Source organism: Anarrhichthys ocellatus, unplaced genomic scaffold (assembly GCF_004355925.1).
Source record: "Anarrhichthys ocellatus isolate YVR2014 unplaced genomic scaffold, GSC_Weel_1.0 scaffold64, whole genome shotgun sequence".
Classification (NCBI taxonomy): domain Eukaryota; kingdom Metazoa; phylum Chordata; class Actinopteri; order Perciformes; family Anarhichadidae; genus Anarrhichthys; species Anarrhichthys ocellatus.
In genome coordinates, this window is record NW_022280094.1 from 1,725,828 (window position 1) to 1,744,701 (window position 18,874).

Below are 18,874 nucleotides of genomic sequence, written 5' to 3' on the forward strand. Positions count from 1 at the left end.
GGTGAGTCGGCGACTGGCACCAAGTTCCGAAAAAAGTAACCCAATAGGAATAAATTGTGAAAGATAAATAAATATACTAAAAGGGGATTTTGTGGGAGGGGGTAACTAAACAAACGGAAAATCTTTTTTTTTCTCTGTCCACAACATTTTGTTTTGTACGATTGCCCTTTAGGAGGGAGAAGAATCCATTTTCTTTGCAACTTTAATCCACTGAAGACTACTCATGTCATTTCCACTTTTAATTTAACAAATGAGGACTCTTGACTGAGCTAATAGCTTTTCCTCAAGGGCATAATTCAATCTGCGACATCAACCATCAAAGTCCCCTCGCATTACTACGCCCGGGGCTAACACGAGGCGCCTCCGAGGGGGGATGGAAGTCCCGGTGGCAGCTTCCATTTGTTCTCAGGGCCCTCGCAGTCAACAAATATGATAGAGCTCACTTGAGCTGACTATCCGGTGGTAAAAGAGCTGCTCGGCTGCCGTTGTACTGATTCTGGGCAATATGGTGAACTCAAATCAGAAAAGGAGCCGGTATTAAGACTGCAACCAGGAAGGGAGAGAGAGACAGAGAGAGGAAGAGAGAGAGGGCAGTCATGTGGAGGACACATCCTTCAACGTCACATTTATTATTTTACAACAGCTTTTGGAAAAGAGGCAGCATTGGGGCTGTGTCGAACACACAGCACTAATGACAACTACTGGAGACTCAGTGAACATTGGAGAGTGGCCATCACCGTGGAAACCAGGACTATTTTCTTTTACCTGTTGCTATTCCCGATACTCTACGTGTGCCGTAATAGACATGTACGTTTATTAAAGTCAGACTGTGCAAATAATATTAAATACATTTGTGAAAGTCCATATATTTGGTCAGAAGGTTGGAGTCTCACACCACAAAATCAGTTGTTTCAAATAGTGGAAACTTGAGAAGGCATTATTCAGTCCACGGTGCCCTGGAAAAGGAAAAGAAAGAGGGCTGAACTCGGGGTAAGCAGATATTGGCGAATGGACTGTCATTGCTCATGTCTCAAGACATACACTGTTAGAGAAAGAATATAGGTCTAACAAGCTGAAGTTTTAGCAGAAGGCGGTTATTGCGAGGGTCAAGATTCCGGCGCTAATGATGTGTACCTTTGAAAGATATACGCTCTGAAATCACTAAGGGCCTGGATTAAGCGGGAGGTGGATGAAGACAGAAAGAAAAAAAAGCTTCAATTAAAAAGTATGAGTGACTGCCCACAACAAAAGACGAAACCCAAGACTCGGGGAAGGCAGCACATGCTATTCATTTTCTAAAGTGAATGGAGTAGACAGGGAGGAGGTGGAGAGCAGGGAGCCGGGAAGGGAAAAGTTCACTTCACTGAGCCACTCAATCATCTCCCCATAAGTGACTCTATCATAATGGGGCTTCTTTTAAAAGCTTGTAAGCATCTGATTTCATGAGACAGCGTTGAAAAGAGACTTGGCCTCAGCCCCCTGCAAGACAAAGATCCTTGAATGGGAAGATGCTGTGCCCTCTAACGTTTCAATCTCAGGGAAGGGCATTAAAAGATGAAGTTGAACTCAAAATGTAAGGGTGAAAGTAGCCATTTCCTGATTATCAGCCTTAAAATATTATTGTCGTTCTCCTGGCCGGAAGAGGAGGGGAAGCCAGATCTTGGTCTCCCCTCAGAGGACCGGTCGCTGCCGGAAGCCCCGCTGAAGTCTGAGCTGAAGTCTGAGCTGAAGGGGTTTCTGGTGAACCTGCAGGAGTTTGTCTGATTTCGCTGGAATCCGACCCGGTGGCCCCGATGACAAGTATTAGGTATAACTATATAGAATAATACAAACTGATGGTCTTGTTTTACTGATGTAGCCACATAAAGGTATCATTATTCAATTGAGACTGTTTCATAACAGTTAAAGGTTCCTTGTGGTAATAACTTTTATTTAGCCATTTTTGAGTTCACGTGACTTCTCCATTCTTAGTCTTGCCTCCCAAGCTCTGATTGGCTCGGTCGTTTTTCGGCCATCAGTGAGCATCATACTTTTTGTAAATTGTTGAAGAAAGATGGAGATGTGGGCAGGGACTCCGAGATCTTGTAAAGGTAAGGCTTAGTTTAAATAAGAAGGTCATTTGTTGATATTCAGAACACAAGGGTTGTCATTAGAGCTAATCTGTGCTTTTCTGCTGAACACAGAAACCAGGTGGATGAGAGCCGACAGTGGGCCGTATATTACACACTCTGAGCGACCTCTTTCACAGTATACATAGTGATTTGACCCATCGTTACTATAACACCAAAATGATTAGTGAAGCTTTAAATGAAATGATTTAGTTAAATGAACAAAACAGAGAAGCTGATTTTTACATTTAACACAGTTAACAACATTACATTCCAACATTAGGAACAATTACTGCATGCAAACACACATGAAACAGAGAAAGGTTTCTTTGCGTGGTAAAAAAATGTGAACGTGTTTTACACGAAGGCATTATTTTTGGAACTACATCACAGAGGATTAAAAACAGAGAGAACGAAAAAGACAGACAACAGAGAAACCACATGGCAACCAGACAAGAAGTGCTACGGCATTTCCCTCAAGTCCTACAATATGTCCCCTGCACTACCACCTCAAATACAGACCTAAAGCATCACTTTTTATGTATTTCCTAAAAGACCAGGTGTTAAAATGTGAACCCATACATTCTTTGTTCGCTTTAGTACCATAGTGGCTTTAACACAACATGTTGAATCACCCTACTACAGAAGTTCTACATACACAGAAACAAAATTGTAGGGTTTGCAAAAAAAAGGCATAAAAAGATGAGAACATAACAAACGCCCCTCTTTGGGATTTGTCCGACTTGAGGAGTGACTGCACAGACTGCAGAATGTGTTGAAAATATAGCAGGAGACAAATGAGAGGTAAAGGAGGCGGTGTGCTGTGGCGGGGTATTCAGTTGCATGCTACCGAGGGAGACAAGAAGGGGAAGAGCAAAACTCACCATGGAGTTTTAATGGCAAAACATCCCGCCCCAAAGAGGTAGGGTCTTCATGAGAGGGGGGAGGGTGAAGGGGGTGGGGGTACAGAGATAGATGGAAAAACCATTATTAAACTAGCACACTTGAGCAAACACACTTTTCACATTACATACTTTTTGACGTGTCTGTTTAAGTGCACAACACATATGAGGCAGGAAACAGAATGTCCGTGCGCTAAGATGGATTTGAAAACCTGCGGGATGGCTTGATGATTCATCTGCTCAAGCTGCTCTGTAAAGTGTGATACCATATATTTGGCAGATGCAGCATGTCCACAGACTTTGTTTCTTTTTTTTCTTCGGACATCTGTCATGCTTTTTTTTTCTCCCTTAACTTTAAAGGGATTGTGTACATGTGCAGAAACACGTAGGTCTGAATCCAACCGTGTAAATACGATACAGGAAAACGATGGGAAACAGTTCTGATTGTTGAGATTGAGAAAGTTTAAGTATGAGGAGTTTATCCAATTTCCATAACAACTGGGGACACCAATAAAACTAACAGCACTCAGGCATTGTTAGGACAAGAAGTTGTGTGTTTGCATGCAACTTCTTTTTTTAGTAAGAGTGTGTATTTATGGCCATGCATTGTCTTTTGAATGTGTGTGTGTGGGCCAATGTGTGTTCACTGTGATTATGTTAACAAGTACACAGTGTGTGTGTGTGTGTGTGTGTGTAGGAGTCATCTAGAGTGTCTTTTTCACGGTATATTTCTGTCCATCTGTCAGTCTGTGCGTGTTTCTAATGTTTACAAGACATTAGGAGTGGGAGTGTGTTCCTGTGTTTATTCTGCATGTCCAGAGATAGTGACAGAGCTCCGTAAACAGTTTACAGTAAATAAGCCTTTTCCCTACAGCAATAAAGGTCCGATGAGACTGAACTCTGTCCCCGCCAGCAAACCTCCCCTAGTCATGAAAAACAGAATCTCCGGCCAACCAAAGCACTCTGCAGCACTTCTTTATTTTATCGCTTTCGCCGCATCCGCCCGGGCCCTCCTAACGATAGCACACAGTCTTCAATTAGTCTTGGTACATGGATGTGTAGAAAAATGTTCCTCCGGGAGACAGGGAGCAACAATTTGCCCTGGAATGTCTTACTCCTGGAGCGCAAGTTGAGAAGTGAACATGCTGGTTGATGTAATGGAGGCCCCTGGTAATCTGCCACTTATCAAAGAGGTGCAGAGGGGGGTGGACGGTCTCTACCGTCCGCCCTCCGCTGAGCCTATCGAACCCACTGAGCCCCCACTCTGGGTCTCCAGCTGGGTAAATGGATGGACTCCAATGGGAGAGTGATGGACGAATGGGGTGAGCTCTCCATGGGGGTAGCAAAGGCCAAGTAGGCTTTAGGGTTAACAAGATGCCACTTTCAATTTCTCCCTCTTACTTCCTTGGGACTTATTGTTGGTGGAATTTATTGTTGGTGGCTAACGGAGTGATGGGAATTAATGGCAGTTGGAGAAGAACTAAATACCCAGTCCAAAACAACAGCGGGAGCATTGTGGCTCATGGAGGCCTTCATTTAAGACTCATCTTAAAATAGTTGCATAAGAGTAATTGAAATGTTAAAATTTGAATTAGCATTCAGCAAATTTGCATTTTACAGTAGAATGACTGCAATGTAGACAGTATCAACTACAGACTATCAACTGCAGTAGCATAAAAAGAATGCAGTGCTACAAAAACGGTCACCTTTCTGAACACAAATGCTACTTTCCCACAGTAAAACACTTTGCTCTTTGTGGCTCTAAATAAAGCTTTTAACACTAACCCTAACCCAGGCTGTCAGCTGGAAACAATTGTCTCATCTCAAGCAGCTTGGACTTTGATTAGAAACGTATTTGTGATGAAATCAAAAACAAATTTGGTCCAGAAGAAAAAACGTGAACCTCAAACAGTAATAGACACTGCCATTTAGTTGTAAGGGAATATCATTTTTAGAGGACCAGCCTGGAATAATTGCCGTACACCACATATATGGGTTATTATATTGAAATAATTTAAGTTTTAGTGTAAAATCTGAATGTCAAATTGCACACTGCTGAGAATAAAACCAAAGAGTCATGTTGAGAAAATTGTCCACCATGTTGAGCTGTTTGTTTTTACCACGGAGTAGAAAAAGGCTGGCCAGTTATGTGACGCACTGCCTGATCCAGCAGGTTCGATGGAGAAGAATCTCACACAGGTCAGTGGCATGTTTGGAAACATGAGTTAAACATGGGTCAGTGGAGTAAAAGGGCTGTGAGATGGTGAGTGGGTGTGTTACTGAAGAGGCAGAGAAAGAGGAAGGAGAGGGTGGGGAGGGGGGCGTAATCAACCTGTGAGGGCGACGACCCCACTCCCAGAGAATAATCGTTCACACATTCATCTCTTAACCCGTTGGCCCTAATAGCAGCTCCGCCTGGGCCATTAAAACAGGAGGGAAGTGAGGTGATTTGTGCAAATGGTTTAGTCTTGCTGCCATGTGACGTTGGGCATTCTTAAAGCCCCTTTCTATCTGCGGCCTCAGTGAGGCTCTGTGAGACAATGGCTCCAGCACAGGGCTGCCTCACACATACATACGTATTACAGTAATCTGAGGGCACATCTGCAGCAGGTCACAGGGTTTCTTCCGTTTGCTTGCTGTTGTCTTTGTCATTACCTCGCCTGCACTCCGTCATGAGCAGGATTTGCTCAAAGGGTGGTGTTGTGTTTTAGTGTGTGACAATCTTTCCATTTGGATTTTCATTTGTCTGTATTAAAGTCAGATTATGTGTAGATGGGATAAGTGTGCAATAGTTTGTCTGCCTACAAATCCCAAATGTATCACTCTCGGGCATTTTGACAAGTTAAGTCCTCATACTAGTCCGGTGACTGGAGGGACAAGTAGACTGTCCTTGGCACTGACTGTTTGAATAATTCTCTCTTAATCTTTTTCACAGATTGAGTTCTGACGGTGACATTTCACCGGGAGAGAATCTTTAGATTTTTTGAGCAAATGTCTTTTTGTTCTTTGGGATTTAATTCAGCGGGGGCCAACCTTCTACCGAACTTGGCTGAGGGGAAGCCAGAGGCAGAGTCAGAGCCAACACTCCTCCTTGTTCAGGAGACTCTCAGGAGAAGATTTGAGGACTAGCAGACCCTTGGCTGTGTTCCTCCACTCCCTGACCTGGCCTCGTCCAGAGGGGGGTGGGGGTTATCAGGCGGGTGCAGAGCCACATCCGCCTCTGCCTCCCTTCGACAGGGGAGAACACCAAAATCTAAATTCAAAGAGGAGGGAGCTCTGCATGAACTTGTTGAGGTTTCCTTTGAAGTTAAAAATGTGAGGCAACCGAAGATAAAACAGCAGCATTTTGCACAATTATGGTCTGTAGGCATGCTGGGGTCTATGACGGTATCCTCCCAGTGAGCCTGGTCACACAAAGGGGGGTAAAAGCCTCATCAACGCATGTGTGTGTGTGTGTGTGTGCGTGTCACACGGCACAGTGCACACAAAGACAGCCTGGTAGGGAATGTAGGTTAAGCAGCTGGTGTGTTCCTCTGCCGTCCTGCCAACAAGGATCTGCCCGTACAGGTGTAAATACAGCTGCCGGACGCTCCTCTCCCTCTCCATCTCTCTACCACACACACACACACACACACAAAAAGAGAGAGGGGGCTGGCTGCACAGACATACAGATGGTGCCTGGGTACTCCTGTGCAAGTATAGCGTGAAAGCATATGATATCACCCCCCACTCTAGGGGCCAAACCTGTTGCTTCACTCAGTGTGTGTGTGTGTGTGTTTTTGGTGTATTGGTGCAGCCGTGTGCACGCAGGAGCCGACCGCACAGCTGCATGTCCTGATGCATTAATACTGATGCATTCTCTGGCCCATACCAGGCCTGCTAATACAGAGCCGGATAGCTGTTTGAGGTGTTTCACCAGGTATAATGAGCGAGAAATGTGGCATATTCGCAGAATTCTAACTATCTAACTCTTGCTCCATAGGGTTAATGCAATCCCTTCAGATTTCCTTCATTTTCAGGCTGGTTGAGTGGATTTGGAGCTATAGACGTGGTTAAACGTGAAACTCATTACCCAGTGAGGTTGGAAGGAGATATATACGTTTATAAAATGTCTGTTTTCACTGCTCAATCGGTTTGCCATCCTGGATAAATCCTTTAAAAGCCTATTGCGGTCAGCATCTCTCTGAAATCGCTCGTTCTTTTCCCAAATACTAGATCATATTTATTCGGTGAGTGCAGTTAGTGACAGTGTGGGCTCCATAGTAACATAGCTCTGACAGCTTGACGGAGTAGAAGCGGGGGCGTGGCTTAGTCAAAGGCAAATTATTGTCAAAAAATGATTAAAAACACATCAATGAGCCACAGTGTTCAACTGGCTGACCTTCATCACCATCAACGCACGCACTGTAGATTATTTGACTCAGTCTCATATACACCATCCTGCTGCCACACATATTCAGTAGAGCACCTAATGTGGGTTAATGAAATATTCCCCAACACATGCACTATTTCCTCCCATTTGAGTAACGTTTGTTAAAACTGCAGTGACCGGCTGTTTCCAGAAAAAACACTGACTTGGCAAATGATCAGATACATGTTATTTAAATTTGATCATATATACGTCTGCCCTAAAATAAATGCTGCCTTCATGGAAGATACTGAACAATGCTCACTTCTTATTGTGTTCATTATTTTGTGTTACGGTTAAGGTGTTTCTGATATTTAGTCTACCATCACTATATATATATATATATATATATATATATATATATATATATATATATAAAACTCTCCACAGACAGGCTGTGAGCCAGAGATATTTAGAAATGAACACGTTGTTGCTGTTGGTCTTTTCATTGAATTTGTTGGGAGTAAAAACAATTAGAATACATCCAGCAAAGAAAGTATCTTCATGTTGAACTAAAGATCCATCTAAACAGATGATGTGTTCTTCTCTATTGACGGTTAATATCAAGGATTACCACCTACAGTAAGTCATGAAAGCAAATAGCAATCTAACAGTGGCCTGTAGAGAGATCCCTCTGGCATACAGCTGCAGATATTTATTATATTTCTGTTTGTGGGCGACCTCCTGTAGAGCGATCGATTCCGGCCCACGGCCCTGTGCTGCGTGTCCTCCGCTCGCTCTCTTCCCCCTTCCCTGTCATTCTGCAGCTGCACTAATAAAGGCCATAAAAGCCCGAAAATAAATGGCACAAAACACAAGAAGTAAAAGGGTGTCAACTATATTACTAACTAATAACTTCCACCAACACAAATATTTGTGTAGCATAGAGTATTAGACTCTTTCAAGGAATGAACATCAAATGTCTGGATAATATATGATAGTTCCTAATTTAATTAAAATAAATCTGCCAATTTCAGAAGAGATTTCATTGAGGTAATGCGTTTTGTTAATATACGTATCTTAATAATATGAATCTATTGCTGTGGTATCAAATAGTTTTTAATATCATATTGTCACTAGTATCAAAAGGTACCCTGTAAACAAGTCAACAACAAAGTAAACAATACCCTGCCCCTTATTTCACAGTAATAATGAAATATACAAATATCAAATAGGCATCATAAAAAAAGAATAGAAATGAAATATTATTACTGCTCAACACCAAAGATGGAGGCCGTATAATGAAAGCATTATAAAATCAGTGTACATTAGTACTTACAACTGAAAAAAAGAATAGAAAAAGCATAGATAAGTCAACAAATATAAAAGAGCAATTTTAGTATAGAATGGAGACAATAAAAAACACCATTGGAAAAAACAAACAAAGCTTTCAGATTTTAAAAAAAAGATTGTAAAAAACAGCCCATTTTGAATGAACATAAGAACTGATAATTGTAATTGAACCTGAAGCGTCTCATTGAAGGTGAATCAGGACATATTTACCTTTCAATAAAAAGCATCCACCGACACTGTATGACGTTAAACAATGCAGCTGCTAAACCAAATGCAAACCACCAGTATCCAGCGGTCACAATAAATACACCGAAGCGCGACACCGCAGTAGCCCATAAGCAAAAATACATCTCATAAACCAAATGAACTCTGCAAGTCACCTTAATGATTTGGAAAATGGCCTGATGTCCACGTCGGTCTCTATTTTTACCCTCAAAGCTCACTTATCAAATATCACGGGGAATAAATCCCTCGCCGTCTGCTGGAATCATTATGGCATTTACCATTCAAACAGGACATGAAAATGACATTTAAATGAAAATATTAAAATCTCCCCATATTTGTGGAGCCACCTGTACTGTATGTAAATGCACTTAGCAGAGGCCTGAAGTTGCCGATGGTCTTAAAACTACAAAATTTCAATGCATGGCGAAGATCCAGGTGAAAAAGAAAAAAAAGAAAAAGACGGAGGACAGAGGTGCATGAGAGCAGAGCTCTCTTCCTTTAATCTGGAAGCAGGGGCACACTGCATTGGATATGACTTGAATATGATTTTAGGGTTTCATTTCTATTGTTGATATGCATGATGTGTTTTATCTGCTTTCCAAACAGCCCACAGACCAAGTCCGCATGTGTGTTCTGCTTCATTACCCTATGCAAAAAAGTGGTGGCCTGAGACAAAAGAAGTCCATGAGCATCAGCTGGATGTGAGAGGAAAAGCTTTGGCCTCGACAGGGCTACTGTTGACACAATACAGTGTTTTTACAATGTGATTAATGGAAAAAGACAGCGAATCACAGACTGAAGTCAAGGATGTACTACAGTGTGATTTGAATTTTCCTCAACAGTGGCCAAACTGTAAATATAGTAGAGTTTGTGAGGTTGCCAATAACCCTTTTACACATGTTAAGGCTTTAAGTTGAAGACTCTGTGGTGCAATGTACCTGGATTATTTTACAAAAGGGAGTTATTCTTGAAAATGACCACAATGACGAAAGATGAGTCTAATTCATCATTATATATATATATATATATATATATATATATATATATTTATATATATAAAAAAGTTACTTTTAATAGTACTGTATATAGAGCTAACATGAGGTAAAATGTTACTCTTTTGGATAAATCTCTTCTTTCTCTTGTATTTTCATACAACAGAAATAAGGAAACACTTTATATTTGTAGGCAGTTAATAAACTATATATAATTGCGTAGTACACAATATAATGTAGTTTCAAGCAGATATAAGAACATTCAGATATAAGTAGATATATAAACAGTCTAATATATATATATATATATATATATGTTTATACAAATATATACAGTCACAATTTTTATAGAAATAAAATTGGGACTGGTGTATAAAAAAGTGATTGTCAATATAACATGATTATACTGTGTCATCATTCATTAACTGTTACAATCATTGACAAACACAATAAATAACACAATAAGCAATAATCCGTGTCTCTGCTTACAGCTACATTGTGGTGTATTATAATGATGTATTAAGTGTATAAAGCTGGCCTATAAATGCTCAGTATGGTGGTTGAAGTGAAGACTAACCCTACAGAGGAGATCAGTGCAGTGACATGTCCCACCAAGTCAGGGATTCTGTGATGGGATCATTATTGTATCTGCAAACGGATGTTCTGATATAGTTTTGCTGTTATTAATCGTGGCCTCCATTTGCTGCAATTCATTAAGAATCTTTCTATTCTCCGCTCACAGTGGAGGCATGAGAGAGAAGCAAAGTTCTCTTCAAGAATTCAGGGTTATTAATATACAAACGATCATTTTGGGGGTGAAGTATTCGTTGGAACTGGACTTTCTGTGGAGAACAAAAGCTTAGACGTGCGTGTGTGTGTGTGTGTGATGTGCTACCTACCCGGAGCGTTTGGTGATGGTGCCCAGGGTCATGGGCTGCTTGATCTGAGCCAGAGGCAGCACCACAGTGAGGCTGGGCAGCGGGGACAGACGCGGGTTCCCCATGTTGTTATTGGTGAAGTTGTATGAATCCTGGCTGCTCAGCTTGGCTGGAAACATACAGAAATGCAGGATTATTAAAAGTCTTTTCAGTACTGGATGTTCCCTGGACAGCAAGGTCAGAGAAATCTCCTTTTGAATAATTTGCAGTGGAACATAACAGACAAATATGTCAATCAAGAGCCTTCTCAGGAAATGTTGGCAGAATACAGAGAATTCAATTGTGAATGCTGGTACAGCATTTTATACATAATTCATTGGTTCCTTTTCCAGCTTTACACATGTTAATTCTCTGCGTTGCTCAGTTTGAATTAAATAAAACCTCACTTTATCGGTCACTCACTCTAAAGTGCTGACTAGCCATTCAGCACACAACCAGAAGACCTTGTTTAGAATACGGAAACACCTTTCTTTCCAAGAAAAAAAGCCTTGTTTCAAGACTGTGTGTTCTTATATTTATCATATTTATTTTTTTCTCTCACACACACACACACACACACACACACACACACACACACACACACACAGGTTCAAGGCCTCCTGCGGAATGATTGGAAATAACCAGCTCAAGATGCTGCATTACAAATGCCCTAGCTGCTGCTAGAGCCTGGCAGTCTGTTAATCAAGGCCAATCAACAGGCCCTACACACGGGTTCAAAACACACACACAGACGATCCAAAGACACACATCTCATCTCACATATCTCATGCAGCTCCAGCCAAACATAATCAGAGCATGTCAAAGGGCTTCTTAAAGGCCTGATGAACTTCAGCAACGACGTCAGGAGACACTATTCAATTTAACGCATTCAGTCAGCCTCCGTCCTGCTGGAGGTAACACATTTCAACACTGTTTATTTGCAAGGCAGGCAGATCATCTCCGGCAGGAAAAGCTGGACATGCTGTTGTGTGCATGTTGGGTAAATATATGACAGATTGAATAGCTTGCTTCTTGCTACGTTTTAACAACAGTCAGCCAAGTTCAGTTGGGGCTGAAATGATCAATTTAGTGTCACTGGAACTACTTTCTACTAGGGAAGTAGTGGAAGCAGTGTAATGCTTTTTTTCCTTTTAAATGCATTATATCACTATTATAATACAATGGGAAAATATATAAACAGTCATATATAAACAGTCCCATAGAAACATTGCACTATAGGGGAGGAGAAATGCGGATTAACAAACAAACATGTCCATGTAATCCTGTGACAATAGCTGCAACAAAAAAAGTGTACCCTGCTGGGCAGCCCAAGGAAAATTCCAAGTTCAAGTGCTTTCAAAAGAAATAAAGAGCAAACCTGTGGGTGCACCACAATACGCTCACTGAATGTTTTCCTTGTTCCATTTGTTGCCTTAATAGATGAGTGACAGCCGCGCAACACAAAGGAATGAAAAGGAGGGAGGGGGGACACGGAGACAAAGAAAACAAGGCGGACATCAAAGGTTACAATAAAGGTAGAGGAGGAGAGTGCCTGGTCATTATTTGGAAGGAGCGATCAAGAGGAGGCTGAATGCGAGCGGAAAGGGACTGCTGAGTGTTTTGGTCCAGTCTTTTAGATCATTAACGTGGAGCTCTGAGTTTCATTAGTCCTGCCAAACCTCCGCTTTGTGGTCCTCTAAAGGGCTGTCTTTTAGACCTCCGCTGGCCTACAATGCCGCGTGACCTTCTGAGGGGGGAGAGGAGACCATTACACAAACCTGTCCTTCATTTCCTTCTGCTCCTCTTGGTAAGACTAACAGAGGTCTGTACCAGGGCAGCTCCTGAAAGCCCTTCACATTTCAAAAGTGCTACACCCCCCCAAAGCCTGGGCGGCCACCTTTTGTGTTGAGGGGAGAGGACGGACCAGAGAAAAAAAAATCTGTACAGGAAGCAGCCTGAAAAGCCATAATGGTGCTTCACCTAAGAGGGGAGGGTGAGGATTGGGGGTGTCGATGAATTTAGCATCCTCATTCAAAATGGACATTTCACTTTTGCTCCACAGTATTATTAGCGGTCACCCCCCCACCCTTAAAAATAAGCCTGTGGATTGTAGAACAGGTGTGGCCGGACAGAGACGGGGGGGGGGGGGGGGGGTGATGATCACTGTTGACCAAACGGGCATACCGTGCTGTCACTCAAGGCCGAGGGGTCCAAAACCGTCATAACCCCCCAGTGAAGACAGAGAAGACGAGTTGATGTGGAGCGTGTTGGAGATCACGCACCGGCAGAAGCCGATACGTGGACAGACAGCTCGGATGGCTGAGAGACAGACAGCATGGCTGTGTGACGTGCATGTTTGTGTAGGCGGGGAGTTGTTGACGGACTGAGTAAAGGTACGGAGGGCATTGATCAAGACAAGGTTCAGCTTCTATCAACTTTCATAAAGTCTACATACTAAAGTGTAAAATGTTTTATGTTTTTTTTTCTTCAAGCTACAAACAGTCGCAGTGCAAAAGACACATAAACATAGAGATATGTCATAACACAGTGGACATCTGAATGGCATCTGTGTCGCTCACCGGTTTGTGTCTTCAGTCAAAGAGATCTAAAATTGATGAATCAGAAATGGGAAAACTGAAAAGTTGCAATAACTTTGTGTTCATTTTGTTTTTATGGTTTCATTGTTCCTGTGTTTAGGTCCTTTTCGTTTTCAGTTATATTGTAGATCAAATGGATATGAGTGCTATAATGTCAATCATTAATGAGTACAGTTCAGACAAATAACGGCAATGATTAAGATGGTGCTGCTGATGATATAAAGAGAGTTATTCTCCTTAGGAGTAAGAGCAGCGGGTAAGGACGGCTGTAAAATGCCATCCTGTGAAAATGCACTTGTTTGCTGTTATTTTCATAGAGAGAGTGGTGGAGCAGACATATGCAAACAATGGATTAAGGGCGTGTCTACAAACATATATGGCTGACAGTGGGAGTGACAATCAGGCCTGTGCATGTGTCCATCATTTTACAAAGAACCGTGAACCACGTGCTTTATAAAACAGACAAAAAGGGTGTGCATATAGGTTTACACTTAGAAGAGATTTACAATGTAGAATTTACATTTTGATTTAGATATTATTGATCCCATTCAGGTTGGAGCCAAAGAGACACCGAAATACATGGAGTACAAAATCTAGTCTGAATATTAAAGAGCTGTTGCCATATTCATCGCCATCTGTTATCTTCACTGCAACATCATTACCATCTGTACCGAACACGACCACTCGTGTTGGAGCTTTGGTTTCTTCTTTTAAATGACCTGTTGGAATGTAACTGTGGAGACGTGTTGCATGTCCTCAGCTATCGCTGCATTATCGGGGTGTTAATTGTATCAAATCAAAACTGAAAAACATAGTCTTTGCTCAAAGAAGGTGAGAGGAAGCCAGAGAGAGCGAGAGAGAGAGAGAGCTAGACAGATGAGAAGCGTCTGGCAGAAAGACAGACTCTAGACGGAGGCCATGATTTGATTAATGACCGGGGCGTGATGTGCCCAAGCACTGATACATGACATCCCCATGGAAAGAAGATCCATCAATGCAAATCTAGCTCCGTCGCCGTCGCCCAGAGAAAAACTCTGACCCTGCCAAAAAGTCACTGTCATCTGACCCCCGTCTCTCTTTCTCCCTTAATCCAACCATCCATCCAGCTCTCCTCCATCCATCCGTCCACCCATCGCTCCCTGTCTCAACAGTATTTGCATTCTCTTCTCGCATTAAGCCTCTCACTCTGTCCTTGGCGCTCTTTCTCTCTCCTCAGCCGCTCCGTGTCACGCTATCTCATGTTTCTCTCCCCTATCTTAATACCCAATTTGCATCCGATACAAGCAGGAGGCTTCCAATGAGGAGCCGACGTGCGAAAGGACAAGCTCTGAAGACTGTGTGTGTCCACACGGACACTGGGTCTTATTTGAATTGTTTTGCCAGAGAGGATATTTCAGTCAAAAGGAAAAGAAAAGTGGACAGGAGAGGAGCCGGGTTAGGAGGCAGCAGGTTAGGCAGGTGACATGTTGAGCGATGCTCTGGGAATAAGTAGAGACCTTGGACCTGAGGATGATATTGCAGCTGTAAGACGCAGGGGGAGAAAAAGGGAGGGAGGCCGAGTACGGAAGACAAGAATAAAAATGTCTCCGCAAGGGAATACTTTTATGGTTTTGACTAGACTTCTGAAGATATTTTTGGATTGAAGTTTAACGGCTAAAAAGATAACACGTCTTACTGAATGGAGATCCAATAGCTGTAAAAACTGTACCAGCATCATACAACTGGACTCTTGTCAGAGTGTAAAATCTCTGCAACAGCATCTAATTCATGGATCATTAAAAGTAAAACTCCTCTGAGTTTCATAAACAATCAGTGAGGGTGTGAGAGTGTCAGAACTGTTGGTTCCAAGGGCAGAATTCTCTGACAGTGGAATGACTTTTCAGGTCAAACGTCTGTAGACAGGAAAACTCCCACAAACTGTGCTCACACTATTCTTCAGACGAAAAATGATTCATTGCAACAATATCAAACACAGTGGAAACGGCTTATAGTGATCAAAACGCTCGGGAGAGAATCATTCCGATACAAATGCTGTTTCAATTATTATGCGCATGTAATCAGGTAATCTGCTGATAATGTTCATTTGGGGTCCTTTCATACATGACAACACATCGACAAAATGTAAAACTGTGGGCATACTTTATTTTTTTTTACTCCATGATATTGGATCTGAAGAACAGCAGCTTGACACTGACAGCCTGCGCTTTATTTCCCTGCCTGTTAAAGTTACTGTGAGGAGCTTTTAACTGGTTAAGAAACTGTCTCAGTCATACTGATAATAATACCGATGCCTCTATATGACCGACATAGTTACACGAGACCATCAGCGAGAAGATCTGCTATTTCCATATAGTTGTTCTTAATGCTTGTCAGTTCACCAGAAACTCCTTCAGCTCAGACTCCAGCAGGGCCTCCATGAGAGACCGGTCCGCCATGGACAGACCCAAATCCGGCTTCACTGCAGCCTTCGACCTGCAGTTAGGAGCTCCGGCGGGAAGAGGAGAGCTCAGCTCCCGGCAGCAGTGTCTCCTCCTCCTCCTCCTCCGGCCAGGAGCAGAACTTCTCCTCACTGCTGCAGACCCAGGCCGTACTGCTGGGCCCGCTGCAGGGAAGCGAGGCACAGGAGAACCAGAACCAGGACAGAGGAGCAGACTGTCAGACCCTGCTGCAGTAAAATGAGAGGTTCTGTAAAGGGACTCTGGTGCTTGGAAACACTACCAATGTTGTCCACAGGGACTGCAAAAATCACCACGAAATAAAAGTTCCTTGTAGAAGCTTTGAAAATGTAGAAATACAGTGAAACCAGAGGCACGCTGTGGCTTAGTTGCCTCTTGGCACTACTGAAGTTACTGTATTTGTAAACAGCACAATACCATTTTAGGCTATAGCTTTATAATAATTTGAACTATAGTAAGCTATATTTTATATATATTACTGTACTGTATAATAGTGTATTTGAACCAAACACATTACAGTCATTTAATTTGCACAGTGCTGTAATTTGAAGTGTTTAAGACTCCTCTACTGTACTTTGGAACAGTCAATGAAATTCATTATTTTATATTCATGTAATAAATACACAAATGTCAATTAGATGGTAATCTGCATAAGAAATAACGATAAATATAAATACAAAATTGGTTTTAACAATCTGATAAGTGATCAATTGGATCAATAATTTGTTCCAATAATCCGATGGTCTGGTGACTGAATGCTCTGCTTTATTTTTTCATACTTGCAGCAATGAGGAGCCTTCCTTCTCCCTAAAGCAAATTCCCAATAACTACTATTATAAATAATTTTTATTCTCGACTGGTCAAGCGTGTTACATTAAAATACTGGCTGTGTTGAGTAACCCCTGTCACACAGTATGTGAAGGTCAAAATCTCAATATTTTGGCACCGAAATATAAGGACAATAATATGTCCTAAGCATGAAGTTGTCCTGTAACAAAAGCAAGCACTGGATTGTTGGTTTGATTATCTGTTTTGTTTTTCATTTTGAAGTATGCCCCTTTCATACAGTACGCACCCCTTTACGTTAATGTCTGAATAAGAGCCGGAGTTATTTTCCCATGAAAGCTTTACATACATGTGAGCAAACAGATCCTAAAGGAGAGTCCTAACTTAAAGTGGAACTTCACCCGCAGGCCTGCTTAGTTGCAGAACAAGAAATGTAAGAACAGACGGAGCGGCTCTGGTCTGCGCTGCCTTTGTCAAAGTTGAAAGTGGTAATAAAGTTGTCTGTTTTGGTGCCTCGGAGCCTCCCTGTTGTTGCATAATACCGTGTGCAACATGATTGGTTGGTGACAGAAAAATCAACCTCCAGAAAAAGATTACGCCGCTTTTTCGATGCGTAAAATTCACGTTCTGTGTGAGAGTAATCTAAAACATATGTTTGAAAAAATATGTTGACTTGCAAATAATTGCACGAAGAAAAAAAAAAAGTCAATTGCAGAATACGTTTTGAAATCAATTTTCAATACATCCTGTGGAAGGACTGATAACACACTCATGTATTTAATATCAGAACTCTAGTCACACTAGTTCTAATTACAGAAAAATTACACAAATAACACCTGAATGCCAAAAAAATATTTATTAAAGAAAATAGATGAAGCTAGAGATTCATGAAAAGTGCTTTTTTTTATTCTATGATTTAAATCAGGGAATGTTAGATTGTAATGTTTATTTTTTATATAAAGTCTATTATTTGTGTTAAATATTTATTTGTTGATTTTAAAAAAAAGGGTGAAAACATGTCGATATAAAGTATCAAAAACATTTTTTATATTGGTACTGAAACAAGCTGTATATTGGCACCAACATTTAAAGGCGTCACCACCGCTACTTAAAATAGTGTTTTGGTAACTGACCAACATCGGCAAAGCTCTATCAGTCGATCTCCACTTTCACCCATTCATTCCTTGATAGTCCAAGTTTCCCAGACATGTTAAAGGAGGGAGGGATGAAAGCAGGGGAGAGGAAGAAGAATGAAGGGGTGGGAGCGGGGGGGAGAGCTGTAGTCTTTCTGTGCAGGAGCAGAAAGCTGTTCTACCATCCCAGCTCCCCAAAGTATCATTACTAAAACACTCACTTCAAAAAGGGGGCGCAAAGAGAGGGAGAGAGAAAAAAACAAGGGAAAAGAAGAGACAGCGATGAACGCGGGGAGGAATAAAAAGGGTCCGACACAAAGGGGGAAGAAAAAAGACGAAGGAGCGGGGATCCCCCACTGGACAGAGTAAAAACAAATTAAAAGAGCCCTTATAAAACACAGATGCTGCAAAGAAAATAAACTTCACAAGATTTACTGTTTTGCAAAGGAATCGGAAGACTGGTGGAAAAGCCATCAAGTCTTTTCTCCTCCTCTCTTTTTTTCTTCCTCTCTCTCAGGTAACGTTGCGGCGGAGGGATCTATCTCCTCAGCTTTCAATTTCCCCGCTCTCTTTTCTCTTTGTGCGCCGCTCCTGCTTGTCTGCCATTTCCAGCTGAAGCTCAGAGTCGAGGTCAGGCCGGCCTGTGTGAAAATGGCTTCCTGCCCGGTCCCCCGCTCCCAAACCGCACGCTAACGGGGGAGCTTTTATTAACAGCCCTATTTGGGAACATTTTTCTACAACGTTTTGTATTTTCATTGACATTTCTCATGTCAGGGGGACACCCTACAACAGCAAAAGTACAAATAAAATCCCCAGGACAAGGTTTCTTTCTGATTTAAAGAGTGAAACATGCAGAATATGGCAACAAGCATGGTGCTCACAGCAGTTTGTGCTGTAATGAAGAGGGGGGAAATACAGCAATACAGAAGCAGAGCATGTCTACATGCTAAAACACCCATGCACACTTAAGACAAGCAACTCAAGCAGAAGAGGACAATCATCTGAAAGGAACACACACACACACACACACACACACACACACACACACACACACACA

The 18,874-nt window shown here is 41.9% G+C and overlaps 1 protein-coding gene across 2 annotated transcripts in view; it reads right to left on the reverse strand.

Annotated features, from left to right (window-relative positions):
- Nucleotides 1-32: 32 nt before the first annotated feature.
- The window catches only part of LOC116397241 (breast carcinoma-amplified sequence 3-like), a 55,608-nt gene continuing 36,766 nt past the window's right edge, over nucleotides 33-18,874 (reverse strand). Inside the window, exons 5-6 of one of the 2 annotated variants that reach the window (XM_031872503.1) lie at nucleotides 10,828-10,975; nucleotides 33-3,037 (exon numbers count right to left, since the gene is read on the reverse strand). In XM_031872503.1, coding sequence (XP_031728363.1) covers nucleotides 2,989-3,037; nucleotides 10,828-10,975 — 197 coding nt within the window. In that variant the 3' untranslated portion in view covers nucleotides 33-2,988. Of the gene's footprint in view, nucleotides 3,038-8,277; nucleotides 9,671-10,827; nucleotides 10,976-18,874 lie in introns of those variants that run through there. The other variant, XM_031872504.1, reaches the window with a different exon arrangement.